Consider the following 19,324-nt stretch of genomic DNA (forward strand, 5'->3'; position numbering starts at 1 on the left):
CCACAATCCAGTGGGAAATAGAGACAGGACTGGGTCTTCCCCAACATGCAGGGTTATGATTTGGTCCCTAAAGGGAATAGTGGGAACCTTGGGCACATATCCAGGCCAGGATCTCAGGAAAATGTGAGAGTCTATCGTACTGAATTCTAGGCATGTTTCGTCAACAGAGAGGGCTTACAGATCAGATCCCCCACCAGTTTGAAGGTTTTTGGGACATATCCTAAGGACAATGATGAATTTATAATATGAGTTAATAATATTCAGAAGAGGATCTATGACTTCTGGAAGCCTCGCTTTAGTAGTTTAGTTGGAATAGGGTCTAACATACATGATGTTGGTTTAGATGATTTAACAAGTTTATACAATTCTTCATTTCCAGTAGAAGAGAATGAGTGGAATTGCTCCTCAGGGGATCTATAACGCACTATCTGATGCGATATTGTGGCTGACGGCTGCACGGTTACAACTTTATCTCTGATAGTTTCGATCTTGGAAGCAAAGTAATTAATTAAGTCATTACTACTGTGCTGCTGATTAATGTTTGCACCTGCTGATGTTATATATATTTTTTTATCAATTTAGTCATTGTAGTGAATAAAAACATGAAGTTGTGTTTGTTTTCTTCCAGAGGTGGGACCAAGTCATTGTTTTGCAAGTCACATGTAAGTCTCGAGTCTTTGCTTTCAATTCTCGAGTCAAGTCCCGAGTCAAGACAGACAAGTCCCAAGTCAAGTCCCGAGTCAAGACAGGCAAGTCCAAGTCGAGTTGCAAGTCCTCAACTTTAATATTCAAGTCTTAAACAAGTCATTAATGCTCTTTACCCAAATTAGTGTCTCGGTATTAATTACCATATATCAAATTCATAGTAATTTATAACAGGAAGGCAGGTAGAATATGTTTGACATAGTTCAATTTCATGTAAGATGGGTGCCCTTAGTAAAACTTAAGTTAAGTTAAATTCAATTTAGGGGATTGTGCCAAAATAGGACAAGCAGTGAAAAAAAAACTTATTATCTAACTTATCACTAATTTATTAGTAACAGAATAGCAAAGACAACATAATTCCATAGAAATAACAGCTGCAACATACTTTGCATGTGTGCATAAGAATATATGCTTCTAGGTGTTATATCAAAGCCAATGAGCCATTATTTGGAAGCTCAGTGAAACAGATTTTAAAAAATGTGAGTGGAAAATGCAGAACGATCTGCTTTGAAAGAACTAGAAGAAATAACTGCAAGCATACTTTACAATGGAGAGGAAACATGCAATATGGATGCAGACAAACTAATGAAGACAATCATTCAAAAATGCTGTGCTACCATACTTTATAACTAAGACAAAATCATTTAATAGAAAAAAAAGTGTATGTTAAATGTAAGTTTATAATATGCATAGTTGATTGCTAAATTTAGGGGCTATGTGCGCTAGGCCTACAGACTGATTTACAACATGTGAATTCATTCATTTATCCCAAAAGAAATGGAAGTGACATGAGTGCCTGGTGAAAAGTGAGAAGAAATGAGTAGCCTTTATTTTATAGTTATATATACAATACTCATTTTGTGAAAGAAACACTTCTTCAAATTATATTTAAATGATCATTAGGCCTATTGCCGCTTGCCCACTTCAGACAATAGGCCTAATGTGCATTTTTCTTCTGCAAATTATAGCTAAATGGTTTGCAATGATTAATTTTAAATCTAGATTAAATCAAGGTTTATCTAATAATTCTGTTGCACCAAACTTTAAACCATTAAAAATAAGCAGGTTTACATTTTAACTCATCATTTTGATCCTGGATTTAAATTAGGCCTACATTTAAGATTTTAATCCTGCCACACCATAACTTTAAACTCAGATTTAAATCTCCATTATGGATTAACTATAAACTTAATGGAGGTTTGAATAAAATAAAATGCACATGCAATTAAAATATGTAACTGATCGAACAAAAACAGTGGAGATCTGACAAAAACAGGTCTCAGAGATGTGTTTATTACAAATAAAAATGAAAATTAAAGCACATCGAGTTGGCAGAGTCCGAGAGTCGTGGCGGGTTGCGGATCCATCACTCATGGTGCACCTCAGTTTCGGACAAATAAGTGAGGAATATTTAACAGCAGCAGTCATGGTGATGATGAGCCGAGCACCAGTGATCGCGGCCGTGCCTCTCGTTTTTTATGCCCGCTCCGTGTGTCTGCTGGGCGGCGATCAAACGGACAGGGCAGCGCTTTTCACAAGCAGAGATCGCTACTAGACGAATCATGAAAAAAAATGTAAAAATTCTTATCTCAGTTCTTTAGGCCATATACTAGCCTATACTGTATATCCAGCGCTCCCTGAATGCAGTCTCTGGCTTATTGCCAGTCAACCGCAAACACGCTGCAGGGACGCATCTATCACGACTTTGATCTGATCATAAAGTCTTTCCAAGTCACAGGGCTCAAGTCCAAGTCAAGTCTCAAGTCATTACTGTCTCAAGTCTTCTCTAATTATGTCAAGTTGAGTCCCAAGTCATCAAATTTGGGACTCGAGTCTGAGTCGAGTCTCGAGTCATGTGACTCGAGTCCACACCCCTGTTTTCTTCTAAAAGAGATGTAAAGTAATCAGATCTAGCAGTTTTAAGGCTTATGTAGGAGAGAGTATTTTACCACCAAGCAATACGAAATACCTCTAGTTTTGTTTTCCTCCAGCTGTGCTCCATTTTCCAAGCTGCTCTCTTTAGGGCGCGAATGTGGTCATTATACCACGGTGTTGGACTTTTTTCCTTAATCTTCCTTAAGTGTAAAGGAGCAACCGTATCTAAAGTACAAGAAAAGAGAGAGTCCATAGTTTCTGTTACATCATCAAGTTGTTCTGGGCTATTGGATATGCTGAGGAATTTAGATAAATCAGGAAGATTACTTACAAAGCAGTCTTTTGTGGTAGAGGTGATGGTTCTAGCATATTTGTAACAAGGAGTTGAATTTACAGCTTTAACTATATGAAATATACACCAAATAGATAATGAAAGAATGCCAGTCTTTCATCTTGTACAGCCGAAAATCATGCAGTGTCTTGGGCTTTAGATATGGGTTTGGATGTGACTAGTTTAGCGAATCATGTACATTGTTCGGTTCTGGTCCTAGAGCCCGTGCAGCAGGGTGACTGGGTGACTGTGAGGTGTCATAGACGTGGGTTAAAACACAGCTCTTCCGTTCTGACCAAAACATCAAACAGGTTCTTCCCATTCAGTGACACACCCACTGAGAAACCTGATGAAAGTGCTCTAGTTATTGGCGATTCTAGTTATAAGCGCAACATTAGAATATTTAAAAAAAAAAGACAAGCAATGTACTTTTCTGAATATCTGTAGGCCTACATGTGCGAGCACAAATGTGCTAATAATTTTATACAACAGTGCATAGTAACACGATGTTTCATTCCTTGAATGAATCAGTTTTTGAACAAATCAATGTAAAAATAGCTACAGGACCCATACACCCCCGCCCCCCCCCCCCCCCAATTGACCACACCATTCCCCCAGAAATCTCCTAATTGACCACACCATTCCCCCAGAATTTTTTTTTATAATTCGACCACTGACTATATGGACAGGATATTTAAAACGTTCAAAAGTATATTGGCTACAACTAGACAGCAAATAGCCTACTTTTTCTCCGCTCTTCAAACACACAAAAAACATTAGCCTTTACAAACATAGTGTTTGACTTAAGAAAATGCTGTACTATTCAAACATCAATTATTTATTTACCCTAGCAATGCAAAAAAGTGGAGATCTGTCTCCTCCAGGGTGTGCGCGGCGCATCAATCTGAATGGTATGTTGGGTGAAGTTATGAGGTTTCGCGGACTGTTTGAGAATCCAATGGCGTTACGAAGTTTTACTGAGAAGCTCTTTTCAATGCTTATCATTGGTTAATTATTTGTAAATATTTGTAAACCCACTGATTTAAAATAATAATAACGAAATATAATAGAGATATAAAGTTTGGATAATTTTTCACAGCACACCTGACTGGTCTGGCAACTGCCATACCCTGCCATACAGAAACGCCACCCCTGTGAGACAGACAAGAGCCAATGGAATTTCACAACCAAGGCTGACGTAAGGCTTCTTCTGGTGGCTGTTTTTGAATTTGTGCATACACTGCACACAAGACCTGAGCTTTAGGGGGAGAGAGATGGTGATCGTGTCTATTCCTCTCACCAATCAATTATTTTGCCTCGGAAGACTTGGAATATTAATATTTGTGTAATAAATTATGACTTAAGTTGTATCTGCATGTTATATCCTGTTTTTATTGACAAATGGCAGGTTTAGGGGCAGGGGTTGGGTTGCATGCTCATAAATGTGCAGATAGTGTAAATTAAATAAAATTGGTGTGACTGTTTACATTGAAAAATCACACCCCAACATATATGCAGTAATGTCAATATTATTACCCAATATATAATTTAATAATGATGATAAAATTCCCAATGCCTTTCGTGTCTGCATATTGACGCCAAAGGTTTCTTATTTAAAGCTATGGAGGAACCTGCATGTCAAAAAATACTGCTAAAAGTACCCAAAGCTACATTAAAATGATTATTACGTTTTGAATAGGGATATTTTTCTTACAGAAACACATAAATTCGCTACAGGAGGCATTTGTTCACCCCCCAGAGCCGTGTGAGACGCTTTTTTTTTAGAATATAAAGATATTTGTTTTGGACTGATGCATGCAACACCCGCTGAGTGGCATTAAACAGCTTAAAAGTTCAAAGACCATTTTTTAGATAACTCCGACTGTATTCGGCTGAAAGAAGTCATATACACCTAGGATGACTTGAGGGTGAGTAATTTATGGGCTAACTTTCATTTTTGGGTGAACTTACCCTTTAAGAGTAACTTGTATAGTCCCAATATTTAAAAATAGCTTTTGTTTACAAGGATTTTTACATTACAAGTTGAATCCTATCTAATCTAATAACAGTGAAAAATGTTCTCTGGTACTAACATCAGTGTATTTTAAACTAAAAGTAAATCAAATAATTTGCTTAACTAGCACAAATAGTTCTTTGAAATTTCCATATTGCCTGGAATTGTTGCATTTGTGTATGTTTGAGTCAGTTTGAGCTGCTTATATACTGTCACAAGCGCTAATCTATACTAAGTCTTTCGCAGCTTACATTCAACAGTCATCTCTTACACTGAGGTACCTATTGCCTATACAAGTACCCTTTTATTAAAGCCTGAGACAGACATAAATAGTCTCTACAGCAGAGTACTGACACATCACAGGACACATACTACAGAGTATATAACCATAATTCGGTCTTTAATTTTAAAAACAAGCTCGTTTTTGGAGCGACTAACACAGAGTCTGACATCACAGACTGTTTCCTCAACAGCTGTTTGAGAAGACAGGCATGTGCTTTCGTGTGTGTATGCGTCTGCATGTTTGTCTTGGGGAGGTCTGCTTAAATATTCACAGAGGTGCCTTGCACTCCCAGACTGTAAATGAGCAGGCTTACAGTGGGAGTCCTGATCTTTGGTGGTCCGAACATGTCTCTTTAAGTGTGTAAATCTGGACGGCTTAGTTTTCCAGTGCTGTTTTTTATGCCTAGAATGCACTCTGTGAACGCCAGCTCTCACACAGCTAACGCGACCGAGAAAAAGCAGAAAGCCATTTGGCATGTTGACAGCACAGGGTCAGCAGGGCCAGGCAAAACACAGACGCCGCCACCATCATCACTGCTGTCTGATGGAAACAGTGAGAATACAGAGAGATAAATAGAGAGAAAGAAAGAAAGAAAGAAAGAAAGAGAGAAAGAGAGAAAGAAAGCATTCTTGCAACATGATACATTCAAAATGATTTTGCTGGTGTTGCAAAATTATGCAATTATGGAAAATGCAGTTTTAATGCGTATTAAGTTTCTCAAAGAAACCTTAGAATATAGTTTTGCAATCGTTCATCTTATTGCGACTCAAATTTTATTATTGCCTCTGTGATTAACTTCAGTAACAAATACAGCTTTAAAGTTGAAAAGTTGAGTTCATTTCTATGAGTCACAGTTCAAAATGTTCAAAAAATGCTTTTGCACTATCACTGAAAAATGTTCCTGTGTAGCATTTTTCATATATTTAAATGTCTTATTCAAACCTATTTAGTAGGTTTTGATGTTTATTATTACTACATATTATTATTATTTTAGTGAAAATAAATTAACATTTACTTAATGACTCAGTTTCCTTTAGGTTAATTTAATTAAAACCAGCATGGAAAATATGCTAGAAACTCTATTAAAAATCTGAATTTGAATTGCGTACAATAGGGGTTTGATAAAAGTAAACTGAAAAAAAAATGAATCACTTTTGAAGTGCCCCTATTATGGATTTTTGAAAATTACCTTTCATGCAGTGTGTAACACAGCTCTAAGTTAATGAAAGCATCCTGCAAAGTTTTAAATCTGAAAATGCATAGTGTTTAAAGTTATTGTCTCTCAGAAGAAAGAGTCGACTCTGAATCATTGAAACAAGTCGTTTTTAAAACAAATTCCAAGCTGTTTAATTTTGAGTTTGTTATGAGTGTAGTTTTTAAGTTTATATTAATTTTTATTATTAGACACTTTTGTGACGCTTTGACTGTCGGGTAGAAGTCTGCTGCAGAGCTCACCCCGGTGCAGTCTCTGCAGAAGTGTGGATCGAGGGCGCATAACAGCTCAAATGGGGCACTCACGAGCACCCTTTTGAATGCCAAAAAGATGAATGGGACACCCTACGGTCTCGTGGACTTAATGGACACGTACACGCGGTGGCCATTGTAAGTCCTCAAGACCGAAAGTGCACATGAAGTGTTCCATTTGGGATAGGACAGTTGATGTCAACATGAAACATTAGCATATTGCCCACCCACTTGTTGGTCTTTTCGCGTTGGTCTGAATGAAAATGCAAATTCATTATTTGCCACTAGGTGCCACTTTTGGAGCGGTAAAAATAGGGGTTTCCCCAGACCATAGGGTGTCCCATTTGTCATTTTAGCGTTCAGAAGTGTGCTCGCGAGCACCACTTTGTGGCCATTATGTGCCCTCAATCCGCACTTCTGCCGAGGCCACCCTGGGGCGAGCTCCACAGCAGACATCTACCCGACAGTCAAAGCGGCATTTCATCACGAAAGTGCGGACTCAGAAGAAGACCACAAGGGTTTAGGTTGCCATTTGGGACAGGGCCTTTATCAGGCATCACAGGCATGATGAAATGGAAATGAGACCAATTGGACTAATCACCGCAGATTAGTGTCCTAAGGAGGTGTTTGGACGAATGAATTTCTGAGCGAATCATTTGAGAGTCGTTGAGCAAGTAAGGCAATAAATGCATATTATAAGACAATGAAAGTGTTTTTTGACCTTACATGCGTGTCAACCTGTTTTTAGGGACTCCCAAAACCAAAATATGAACCTTTCATTACCCATAATAGCGGCACCTTAAGCCATTTCTGAGTAAATATATTGTTATTGTTATTGTTACTGTTTATTCAGCCATGATGTTATTACAAACACACAAAAAAATCACATCCACAACAAAATAATAACATTCAATGCTGAATAGGAGCATGAGGAAGACATAGTCTTATAATTTCATGCCCCTTTTTTCAATAATCTGATCTGGCACAGCCGTGGCTCGCCGGTTTTTTTTTTTTTTTTTTTTTTTTTTTTTTTTCGTTTTTCCCTATGTCAAGGTACAATATTACTTCACATCTAAATAATTGAGAGTTTCAAATTTGTCAATTATTGGTTCTTATGTTTCACTGCCTTTGTATTTTCCAAGTACATTTTTTTTATATATTTTTTTTAATTGCACACAATATACCAATATTAAGCAGTTCTTTAAAGCTTTCTATGTATCCAAGTATCTTGAAAAAAATGTAGCACGGTTTCAACAAAAATATTAAGCAGCACGAGTGTTTTAACATAATGATAAGAAATGTTTCTTCAAATCAGCATATTAGAATAATTTCTGAGGAAGACTGGTGCTGGCTGCTGAAAACTCAGCTTTGTTATTACAGAGATACATTTTAAAATATATTAAAATAGAAAACTTTTTAATTTGTAAATAAATATTACATCTATTTCAAATAAATGTATGACAACAAACAGCAAAGAGAGTGTGTGGTAACATGGTCATATAGTGAAGAGTGACGTCAGCAGGAAGTGATGTCGTTGTTTACAGGGCCCAGAGTTGGGAGGGGGGGTTAAAGAAGGAGACAGCGAAGACAAAGACAGACAGTCCTGCAGTGTGCTCAGATCTTGCTGCAGTGGGGACCTCCATTCCAAACTGGAGGGAGGGATTACATAACACATAGAAAACCATCCAAGGAACGAAAACAGGCCAGCCTCTGTGTTGCCAATGGAGCCTTTTCCACCCTCTCTCACAGCCTATAACACAGCTGATGGATCCAATTTATCTAAACTACAGTTCAACAGAGTTCTTAGAGTCCGCTCTCAGAAGTCACATACCAAAAGTAATACACAGAACAATGTTTATTAGACTTTGTTCCCTGAAACTGACGTACTAATAAAGATCAGATGAGAGTTTTTAAAAAGGGTGCAACACAAAGTTAAATGTGATTGGTTACCCATGCAAGCTGAGCAGACACAACGAGACTCAAAAGAGCCATCTGTATATTTGTCTAATACTTAAATTTGACAATTCCATCATGATCAGGTGTTTTACTTTAGGGCAAAAAAGTACCCCACACACGTTTTGCTCATGTTCAAGTTGATTAATGTGAATTTGCCATGATGACCAATAGAATGCTGCTTGGTTTGAAAGTGACTTCCGTGTAAGCAGTCCTTCATGCATCAATACACTATTGACAATGCATCTTTTTTGCCCATCAAATTTTGCTAATGTGACCGCAGCTTAAACTCCCCGATACACAAGTTTTATTTTTTAATTCTTCATTTAGGGGGAAAAAGGTTTGAAATACCTGAGCATGAGTATAGAGAACATATTAACGAACATCTGCTAGAAGCAGCATTTAGATGAATGTAAATTTGTGCTACATGCTTTTCTCTCAGTCACAATAAATACAACATCAAAAATGACAGTGGTGAGAAAACAGCAGTTAAGAAAGCATCTGGTCATAGCAATGTAGATGTCTGCACCAGCTCTGCAGATCCAGTCACGTCATGTTCATTACAATAGATTTCTTTAAAGAAAGCAGCTATACAGTATTAAACATGATAAAACCATGTCAGTGTCAATTAGAATTACAACTTCAGTTACTGCTATCAAGCAGCTCTTCAGTGTGTTCATGCTTCTATTCACAAAGAATATTTCCATTACAAAGCCTCAGAGCACACCTAAAAAATTAAATATTTTCTGTTCAGTTTGTTCAAAGTTTGAGAAACAGTAATATTGCAAGTAGGCTACTACTCTTTATTTTTTATTTGCTATATAAACAAAGGCAGTTCAACAAGACAAGAAGATATTGAAGTGACGCACCAATATGCCTTATATGTGCCAAGTGCAGCTGGTCAATGGATAAAAAGTGTCTGCCAAGAGGACAGAGTATATTATCTACTACTTAGAATGTCTATTAGTAATTATTGATTGCATTTGTGGGTTGTGATAAATATATAATAGCTTAATATTTCAGTCTGAAATATTATATTAAAATATATCTGAGGCCCCGTATAGTTACATTTATATTTACAGTTCAAACTGATAACCATGTTCTTCACTGCATCATATACCTTTGCCTCAGACTAACGCTGAGGCCGGGACAGACCTTGACTGTGTGTTAGTGTGTGGTCTACCTCCCTCAGTCAGATGTGTGCTATCACTGCCAAGGGGAACCATGTGAACCTGGAATAGGATGGGCCAGGCCAGGGGAACCAGTTTCTTTTTCTGCTTAATTTTATGTAACTGCTTACTTTTGCTGTAATAGAATACTTATGAAAGAGTGGTTTTCCTCTTGCATTCAACTGTTTTTATGTACATACTAGTTTAATTTTGCAGACTAAAATGTGCAGAACTAGTCTAAGCTGTACATACAAATCTGAGCCAACCTGTGCACCACACCTTAGCAGTGTACACCTGTTAGTCAACTTTACACAGTCTCTGCCTACATGTGTCAGCTGACAATACAAACGGAAAATAAAAAAAGATTGGGTGCATGCAAATCTGTTCTGCAGAAATATTATACCCTCCGATGAATGTTTTGTTCATGCCTCATATGAAATTTGTTTAGCAATGCAAAATGCTTTCAGACACTTCTCAGAATATTTGATATATGCCTTATTAAGGTATATGTTAGGATGATTAAAAATAGATTAATCAGGTTACTGAGGTGCCATAGGAAGAATATTTTAAGGAAGCGGGAATCCTTTTTTATAAAACAATGAAGGTGTATAGCGGTGCAATGTGGCTGCACACAATTTCTTTGTGAAATGACATACAGACAAAAGGAATTCAATCCGAGCAAACACACTGCAGCTGTTTTCTTAAGAACAATGGGTGTGTGTAAAATACTTTTAACAATCTATTAGACCAGATGACATGTATTGGATTATACATTAATCAAATAAATAAAATAAAATCAGCTATTTGGCAGACATCAGATAAAATGTAAAAGAGTAAGAAAAAATAGATTGAAAAAAAAGTTACAAGAAGCCTTTATTTTATATTTGGCAAGGGGGAATATAAAATTGCTCTTTACTTTTATTCAAGCAGACTGACATATATTAAACTAATTACTTGGCTCATAAACGATGCATTCCTATTTGCATAATGTGAATATGCATTATAAAACTCTTAATGCCAGCATATATATATATATATATATATATATATATATATATATATATATCTATATATATATATATATATATATATATATTTATATATATATACATACATAAAAAACCATGCACATATGCCCTATTGTCAAAGCATCAATTTTATGCTTCAATAATAACATGAACACGTGTGCTTTTAAAATCAAAATCAAAATCATAACGCAGGGTAATGGAAAATAATGCAACACCTACCCCTTTTGCTCCAGATTTGATTATTTTGTGAATGATATTCCATTTCAGTATGGAGTTTTTCTTTGGGTACTTCGTCTCGAGCCTTTTTCCATGTGCTCGGAGCACGCGCTCCGCGGCACGCGCTGCGTACAGTCACATACAGTCCATGACGTCACATTGCCCTAATACAGCAGCGTCGTGGGGGAAAAAATCACAGCTTTGTTTAGTCGGCATGGAAATAGATTCGTGCAAAAGCTAATAACTGTATTTAATAGACCTGGGCAGCATTGAGCATTTGGAGAAGAGATAAAACATGCAAAGAGTTTATGTGACAAACTTGATCCTTAATGTAGGAATTGTCATCTGAATTGGGTAATAATATCGTAATTAGACATAATGTAGATTCAGACAATAGATAATAATCAGGTATAGTGGTTATATGAGTTTATATTAACATGGGACTAAGAATTTGCTATTAAACACTGGTGAGGTCTACACATAAGATGTGTCCATACAGAGTGTGAATTATGGGTCGGGGTGGGGGCGTCTGTCTGTCTGTCTGTCTGTCTGCCTGCCTGCCTATCTATCTATCTATCTATCTATCTATCTATCTATCTATCTATCTATCTATCTATCTATCTATCTGTCTGTCTGTCTGTCTGTCTGTCTGTCTGTCTGCCTATCATCTGTCTGTCTGTCTAACTATTAAAATATGTTTATATATCTTGAATGCATTCCTATTTTCATAATGTGAATAGGCATTATAAAACTCTTAATGCCAGCATATATACATATAAATATATATATATATATATATATATATATATATATATATATATATATATATATATATATATATATATACATATGTGTGTGTGTGTGTGGAATGCAGTTTCTGTTCCTGAAGGTCTACAAAATGTGTATGATAACTAACTAGCACTAAACTAATATACTAAACTAGGTTCACATTGCTCATGGAGCATCTGTTGTGGATGTGGAAAAGCTCTGCTAATGCAGGCTGAGCTGCGTTTACCAAGCTGTAAAACCACTCAGAAATCAGTGCATCATCACTGCAGGACAGTGTGTGAATTATAGATTTTAAAAGAATGGCTTTTAGATTTTAAAAGGTGTTTTAAAAATACATTTTAAGGGTGCAATATGTTAAAGTTATTAAAAGTGTAAAAAGTTATAAAAAAAAAAAATGTTAAAGTTCCTCTATATCTATTGACGACTGTGGAATGTGAGTCATCACCTCGAAAATCTTAATGTGTCAACTATGGTAAATCACCTGAAAGTTGATTCTCTTGCTGTCAAAATCCCCTTCGTTGGGTTTCCTGGCAGCAGTCCTCACAATAGCTTTGCAATGCCTTTCATTTTTTGGGTGCTGTTGCTTATTTGAATGCCAAATATGAAGGAGCCCTACTTTCATCTAGATGGGTGTGGATGCAATTGAGTAGTTTTGCCTTTTGTAAGCTTTTCTATGCTGACTTCATGAAAGAAAGTGCAATAACACCATTTTAAACAGGTGAAACCTTAAACTGACCTTTCTGACTGGGGAAATCCCTAAAATATAATCTATTTGTATGAGGAGTTCAGTGCAAAGAGACCAAGAGAGACCAGAGTCAAGTTCAGAAAGAAATTCATTTATGATTATGTAAAAACATGAAAAAAAAAAAAAAAAAACATAGTGAAACATAATATGGTTTATGAGAACACGTAGCTGATACAGATCCAAAAATACCTTTCTTAGGAAATATTAATTCATTATATACAAAAACGTACAAAGAAATTTTTACTTTAGGGTTGTGCAGACCCATTTTTTCTCATTTCATTAATAAAAATAAATGACTTAAATACAAATTATTTTAACCACCTTAAATTTTAAACTGTCGCAGTTTTAAACATGAAAAGAACTGACAATATTCAAAAGGAAAAAAATGCATTGGACATGCAACATGAACTATACACAGCAACAGTTTAACTTGCATAAAAAAGCAGGGGGAGGGGGTTCTTAAAAAGTCTTTTCACTTTGACTCTTGTGACACAGGTCCATTAATGTGAACTCCGCAGCTGCTGCAGCCTGTGTTTTAACTGTTCGCTCTTTCGCCTCAGCTGTTCTTTGATGGACAGCAACCTTTGCTCATCCAACTGCATGCTGTGGATGCACTCTGTCGCCTTCTTTAGTATTACAACTTTAGCAGCTTTCTCGTTATTTGCAACCTCAGGGATCTCATCCCGTAGTGCGAAAAAGCTGAGTTTGAGTTCATTTCTACGTTGGCGCTCCAGCACATTGTGAGTCCTGCGTTTGTCATTGTCCTCTGAATCCGATGTCCGGGGACTCGTGCACTTGCGTTGCTTCCCTTGCCTGTTGCTGCTGCTGTTGTTGCTGCTGCTGCTCTCGAGTCGTAGCCTCTTGACAGCCGGCTGGTCATGCCGCGTGGAGGGGTGGGCGGCGTAGTTGTGCTGGTGGGTGGAGACATGACAGCGCTTCAACACCAGGGGACTGGGGTACTTTGAATCGGACACCTCTGCCTCGTTCCTTTTCTGACGCTTTTCCACGGTCACCACATCAATTTCTTCCTCTTCTTCTTCCTCTTCTTCTTCTTCCTCCTCCTCCTCCTCCTCCTCCTCTTCTTCTTCTTCGTCTTCTGCAATTAAATTACAAAAAGAAAATTAATAACAAACAAAACATCAATTCATTTAGAAACCTCATATTACAGCGCAATGGGAATTGAATGGAATTTGGCAATTGGCTTTCCACAAAGGGTGAGGTGGGGGGAATCTCTGCATTCCAGCCCCAGCCCACTTTACTCATCAGCTGATATTTGAACATTGCAGTCTTTTCTACAGATCTGACTTGGGTATAGCAAAGGGGAGGTGGAGGGATCTTATGCAACTACCACTTACACCGATCACTATATCAAGGGTATGAGGATAAAGTCCCGTGACCGGCACACCACCTCACCAGTGACATGTAAAGATCACTTAAAAAATGCAAGCTATTGCACATGCAGTAACCAGCTACATCAAGATTCTGCATGTCAGAAATGACAAAAATAATGCATAACATACCAGAATCACTGCCACTGCTGCTGGAGCTGTTAGGTGGAGTGTCCAGGACAAGCATTGGTTCTGATGGAGCAACCTTGCTGGATTTGCTGGACTCTGTGAGGGGATATGGAAAGACCACGGAGGGGTCAATGCATTCTGATGCAGAGGTGCTCAGATCCTGCAAATAACTTGCATTGAGTCGATTTGAGCTGCTGTCAGAGATCAGTTCCTTCCTAGCAGCGTGCAGGGACGCTAGTCTCTCAGAAACCACTTTCTCCAACTTGGCAGCAGCGGAAAAGCCGCTCCACATGCAGTCCTGAATTATGATGGACTTGATGAAGGACTGGGAGTAGTCCGCATCGCAGATGAAGCTCTGGTTGACCACGTCGTCTCCCAGGAACTCGCTGACCATCTCCAGCTGTTCGGCGGTGGAGAGCGACTGTCTCCGGCTGGGAGAGAGGGGCGGTGTGGGCAGCAGCTCGAATTTCTTCCAAATGTCCTCGCTGGGAGCTGGAGGTTGAGTCTGTCCTTGCTGATGGTGATAGAAATCCTCATCGTCGTTGTCGAAGTAGAAATAGGGCTGGATGGAGTCATAGTCGTAATCGTAGTTTTTATACGCCAAACTCGAACTCACCGGCATTTTGACACTTGTGAAAAAAATACAAATTGGAATTACTACATTGCATATGCAACGTCTAACTACATATCACAACAAAACGCTTTACCTAATGCACATATTTAAACTATGCATCGCATGCATGGGGGTGGGAAAACTAGCTAAATAATAGAACTCAGTGACAGCATGTGTGAACACGGAACGATTAAACCCAAAAGCGGGGTTACTATCAAAACATTTAAAAGCAGCCTTGCTTTTAGTGTATTCTTTGAGCGTGCAACATTCAATCTCCTTTTAAAAATATAAATACATTTGCACTCATAACACGCAAGTTGCACTTTAAGTCTAAAAGATGCATGCAACATCAAATGTCTGATCCTTACCGTGTAAGTTATTTAACAAATGCAGTTTCAGAATGATTTCTCTCGAGACGCGATGCAGTGAAAAGAGAACAAAAAATCAGGAGCAAAAAGTAAGATCCAACAGTTTACTCCGGTCTCTTGCAACATAAGTGGAATCAGAGTCCTGGTCAAATGGAAAGTGATGGAAAATGTAATCAACGCTCCGCTCCTATGTACCTCTCAGATGCTGAACAGACTGATAGTCTGTGTGACAGAGGCAGGGTGAATAAATTCTGTAGCTCCCGCGAGCAGCAGCATTGACGTATGACTGCGCACCAACGTTTCCCGCCAAACGAAAACATTGTTGTTTGCGAATTAAATCCCCCTCGCTAGGCTCACACATGAGAAATAAAAACACAACGACGCCTCGGAAACCACTATTAGTCTTTATTGATGTAGAAGACATTTTTAATTTATTTCTGAATTCGATAAACGTGGGACTATTTTCTCGCGGAAGCACATATGTTGGCAGAAGTCTATGATGGGCGGGGATTTGACGTCATTGGAGTGAAGGATCGTTTATAGTCGAGCAGTGACAGCTCACATTTTTTTAAAGGATGTGTTTTTACGTTAACAAGGATGCAACAAAATCATATAATTTCTTATAAATTATTCTGTAAAAAAATCAATAAACAAACAAACAAACAAAAAAACAACAACAAATAAAAGCTAAATAGGTTGGAGGAAACCACCTTTTTGTTATTTTAAAAATAAATAAAACATTGTTACTGAGGAAACCAAAGCAAAGCACCAAACACCTTGATGTGAACTTATATATCTTCTTCTTTATTTATTGTAATTCTTTGTATTTTTAATTTCCTTTATTTCTTCATTTTCATTTTTGAGTGCTAAAATTTGTCATATCTTTTGTGTGCTAGAAAGTGTTTATAGAATTTGTAAGACTTTGACAAAAGTATATATATATATATATATATATATATATATATATATAAGTGTTTATATATATATATATATATATTATAAACACGTAGTGACAACATGGGCTGTAGAAACCATGCTTGTGGAAACCAATAAGTTTATAAGGATGCAGACTACATATTGGCTATGGATAATGTTGTTGCAACATAACAATCAAGAAATGTAACCATCAACAAATACTACCTCAGCATATCACAAATGTAAGTCAAAGTCATCCAGAGCAGTGTTCTTGAACCAGGAGCCCTGGATCCACTAGGGGGCCTCAGTATACATGCTGGGATGTTACAAAATGATTTAAATTATGAGGTTATATTTTAACAGTAATAGGCTATAATCCAGTATTGGATCAGACAGTGTGTGTCCTTCTAGACAAAAATTTCAAAACCAATGCATCAGACAACAGTATATGAGTGAAATTTGTTTCGAAAAAATTAAATGACTGAAATAAACTCAGTAATGGGAAACTGCTGGGTTTATCGATTATGAAGATAAATAGAACAAAGAATAGAAATGAAATTTAAGACTGGTGATTTCTAGGGTTTCTACATTCAAACTGATTTATACATGGTGCAAGTAGTCCTTAAAAAGTGCTTTCAGAAACCACTGAGTCACATGATCATTTAGGGAAAAAATGACAGACGGTTTCACTTCTAACATCAGTGTAATGAAATATGATATAAGAGTTATAGTTTGGTATTGTGTTGTATCCAAAGATCTGTGAAATAGAATTAAAAGAAGGCTATTGCACCCCAGTAGGATTTCAAGGTCCCTACAATGAGACGGTTTATATCAGGGATCCTCAAATCTGGACCTCGAGATCCACTTTCCTGCAGAGTTTAGCTCTAACCCTAATCAAACACACCTGAGCATGCTAATCAGTGCCAATCAATGTCTTTGGGATCATTAGAAAATCACAGGCAGGTGACTTTGATCAGGGTTGGAGCTAAACTCTGTAGCGCATTAGACCTCCAGGGCAAGATTTGAGGAAGTGGGGTTTATATAATACATTGGTATGTGGCGCCCTCTGCTGCCAACTACTATAATGATCAACTTACTTCCTACTGAAATAAATACATTTCAGTAAAATATACTTATAATTTATTAATTTGCATAATGAATGAATGAATAAATGAATGAATAAATAAATAAAAAGCCACCTTTATGTATATAGTGCTTTATACAATTGTGTCAGTGCAGCTTTACATTGTTTTTGGGGAAGTCGTGGCCTAATGGTTAGAGAGTTGAACTCGTAACCCAAAGGTTGCGGGTTTGAGTCTCGAGCCGGCAAGAATTGTAGGTGGGGGGAGTGAATGTACAACTCTCTCTTCCACCTTCAATATCACGACTGACATGCCCTTGAGCAAGGTACCGAACCCCCCAACTGCTCCCCAGGCGCCGCAGCATAAATGGCTGCCCACTGCTCCGTGTGTGTGTTCACTGCTGTGTGTGTGTACTTTGGATGGGTTCAGTGCAGAGCACGAATTCCAAGTATGGGTCACCATACTTGGCTGTATGTCACGTCACTAAAAAAAAATGTCATGTCACTTAAACAGGGAAATAATGTTTGCAAACAAAATTCTGCTGTAATGCTGCTCTAAAAATAAACATTTTTCAGTTAAAGTCAGTTTGTTGTTGATTTAGTTCAGTTTAATAAAGTTCATCAATTATAGAATGAGTTCAGTTTATTTGAAGAAACTCTGTATAAAGCAGTGATGACATCATACAGTTCAGTAATTTACCCAGTAGTGTCTGTGCCATCCAGTTGATAATATTGCCATATATTTAGTGTTCAAAGTGGCAAAGAACCCAAACTCCTTTGGTGACAGAAATGGGGGGAGCATGGTGACTTTGGGAGAAGCATGGTTAGCATGGTCTAATTCCTGGCTGCAACACAAGTCACATTGTGGATTGGTATTATTTAAAATATCCAGTTCCTTTTCCTTGATGACTGGGATACATCATGTCAGTGTTTGGTGGGGCTGAAGCTGGTCACAGCGTTTGTGCAGAGGATTTATCTGGTTCTCATAGTCTTTGTTGAGGATTTGTACTAATGGCCATTCAGTTAATGAATAAATAAATAATATCAAAAAAGTAGCATATTTAGGATCATGGATTTTAAAGAAAAAAATATCTTGTCCATATGATGTTTGTGAATAAACTGTTGTTAATTTATAAAATATATTATGTACACTATACAGTCAAAAGTTTTTGAACAGTAAGACTTACAATGTTTTTTAAAGAAGTCTCTTCTGCTCACCAAGCCTGTATTTATTTGATCCAGAGTACAGCAAAACATTTAAAAATTGTAAAATATTTTTAAATAACTGTTTCTATTTGAATATATTTTAAAATGTAATTTATTCCTGTGATTTCAAAGCTGTATTTACAACATCATATGCTGATTTGCTGTTTAAGAAGCATTTTATTATCATTATTATTATTATTATTATTATTATCATCATCAATATGTAATTCAGGATTCTTTAATGAATAGAAAGATCCAAAGAACAGCATTTATCTGAATTAAAAAACCCTTTATAACATTATACACTATACCATTCACTATACCATTCAAAAGTCCAATTTTTGGGCAAGACATTTTAGAAATTAATATTATATAGCAAATATGCTTTAAAATGATCAAACGTAATGATAAAGTTGTGATAAAGATAATGTTACAAAAGATTTCTATTTCAGATAAATGCTGTTCTTCTGAACGTTCTATTCATAAAAAAAAAAAACCTGAAAAAAAATTCTACCCAGCGAATAATAATAATAATAATAAATGTTTTTTTTTAGCAGCAAATCAGAATATTAGAATGATTTCTGAAGGATCATGTGACTGGAGTAATGATGCTTAAAATTCAGCTTTGAAATCATAGGAATGAATTACATTTTAAAATATGTTCAATTAGAAAAAAAATAAAGTATTTTAAATAGTAAAAATATTTCAAAATTTTTACTGTGTTTGCTGTACTTTGGATCAAATAAATGAAGACTTGGTGAGCAGAAGAGACTTCTTAAAAAAAAAAAACATTTAAAATCTTACTGTTCAAAAACTTTTGACTGGTAGTGTATATTATTTTTTAATCTTAACATATCGTCACATTGGAATTATAAGGTTCTATCTGAAATTTGTCAAAATTGAGTTATTCACAGAGTCATATTCTGTGACAACTTATTTACATAACAGGTGCATCTCAATAAATTAGGATGTTGTGGAAAAGTTCATTTATTTCAGTAATTCAACTCAAATTGTGAAACTCATGTATTAAATAAATTCAATGCACACGGACT

General features: G+C 36.7%; 1 protein-coding gene and 1 long non-coding RNA gene across 4 annotated transcripts in view; both read right to left on the minus strand.

The window, feature by feature from the left end:
* Nucleotides 1-11,474, minus strand: part of LOC122142165 — a 151,805-nt gene extending 140,331 nt beyond the window's left edge. The window contains exon 1 of one of the 2 annotated variants that reach the window (XR_006158396.1): nt 11,042-11,464. This is a non-coding gene — a long non-coding RNA (uncharacterized LOC122142165). Of the gene's footprint in view, nt 1-11,041 lie in introns of both variants that reach the window. The other variant, XR_006158395.1, reaches the window with a different exon arrangement.
* A 1,168-nt stretch (nt 11,475-12,642) lies between these two features.
* Nucleotides 12,643-15,307, minus strand: myca (MYC proto-oncogene, bHLH transcription factor a). Of its 2 annotated transcripts, none has more exons than XM_042752023.1 (3): nt 15,071-15,307; nt 14,093-14,718; nt 12,643-13,659 (listed from the first exon to the last, which is right to left on the minus strand). In XM_042752023.1, exons 2-3 carry the CDS (start codon nt 14,709-14,711, stop codon nt 13,073-13,075), a joined length of 1,206 nt encoding a protein of 401 aa, XP_042607957.1. In that variant the 5' UTR covers nt 14,712-14,718; nt 15,071-15,307; the 3' UTR covers nt 12,643-13,072. The 2 variants fall into 2 exon arrangements, with proteins under 2 accessions (XP_042607957.1, XP_042607956.1); XM_042752022.1 differs by having other exon boundaries at nt 12,643-13,668; nt 15,071-15,306.
* Between the last annotated feature and the right edge of the window lie 4,017 nt (nt 15,308-19,324).

The sequence above is a fragment of the Cyprinus carpio genome, chromosome B24 (genome assembly GCF_018340385.1).
Source record: "Cyprinus carpio isolate SPL01 chromosome B24, ASM1834038v1, whole genome shotgun sequence".
Taxonomy (NCBI): Eukaryota; Metazoa; Chordata; class Actinopteri; order Cypriniformes; family Cyprinidae; genus Cyprinus; species Cyprinus carpio.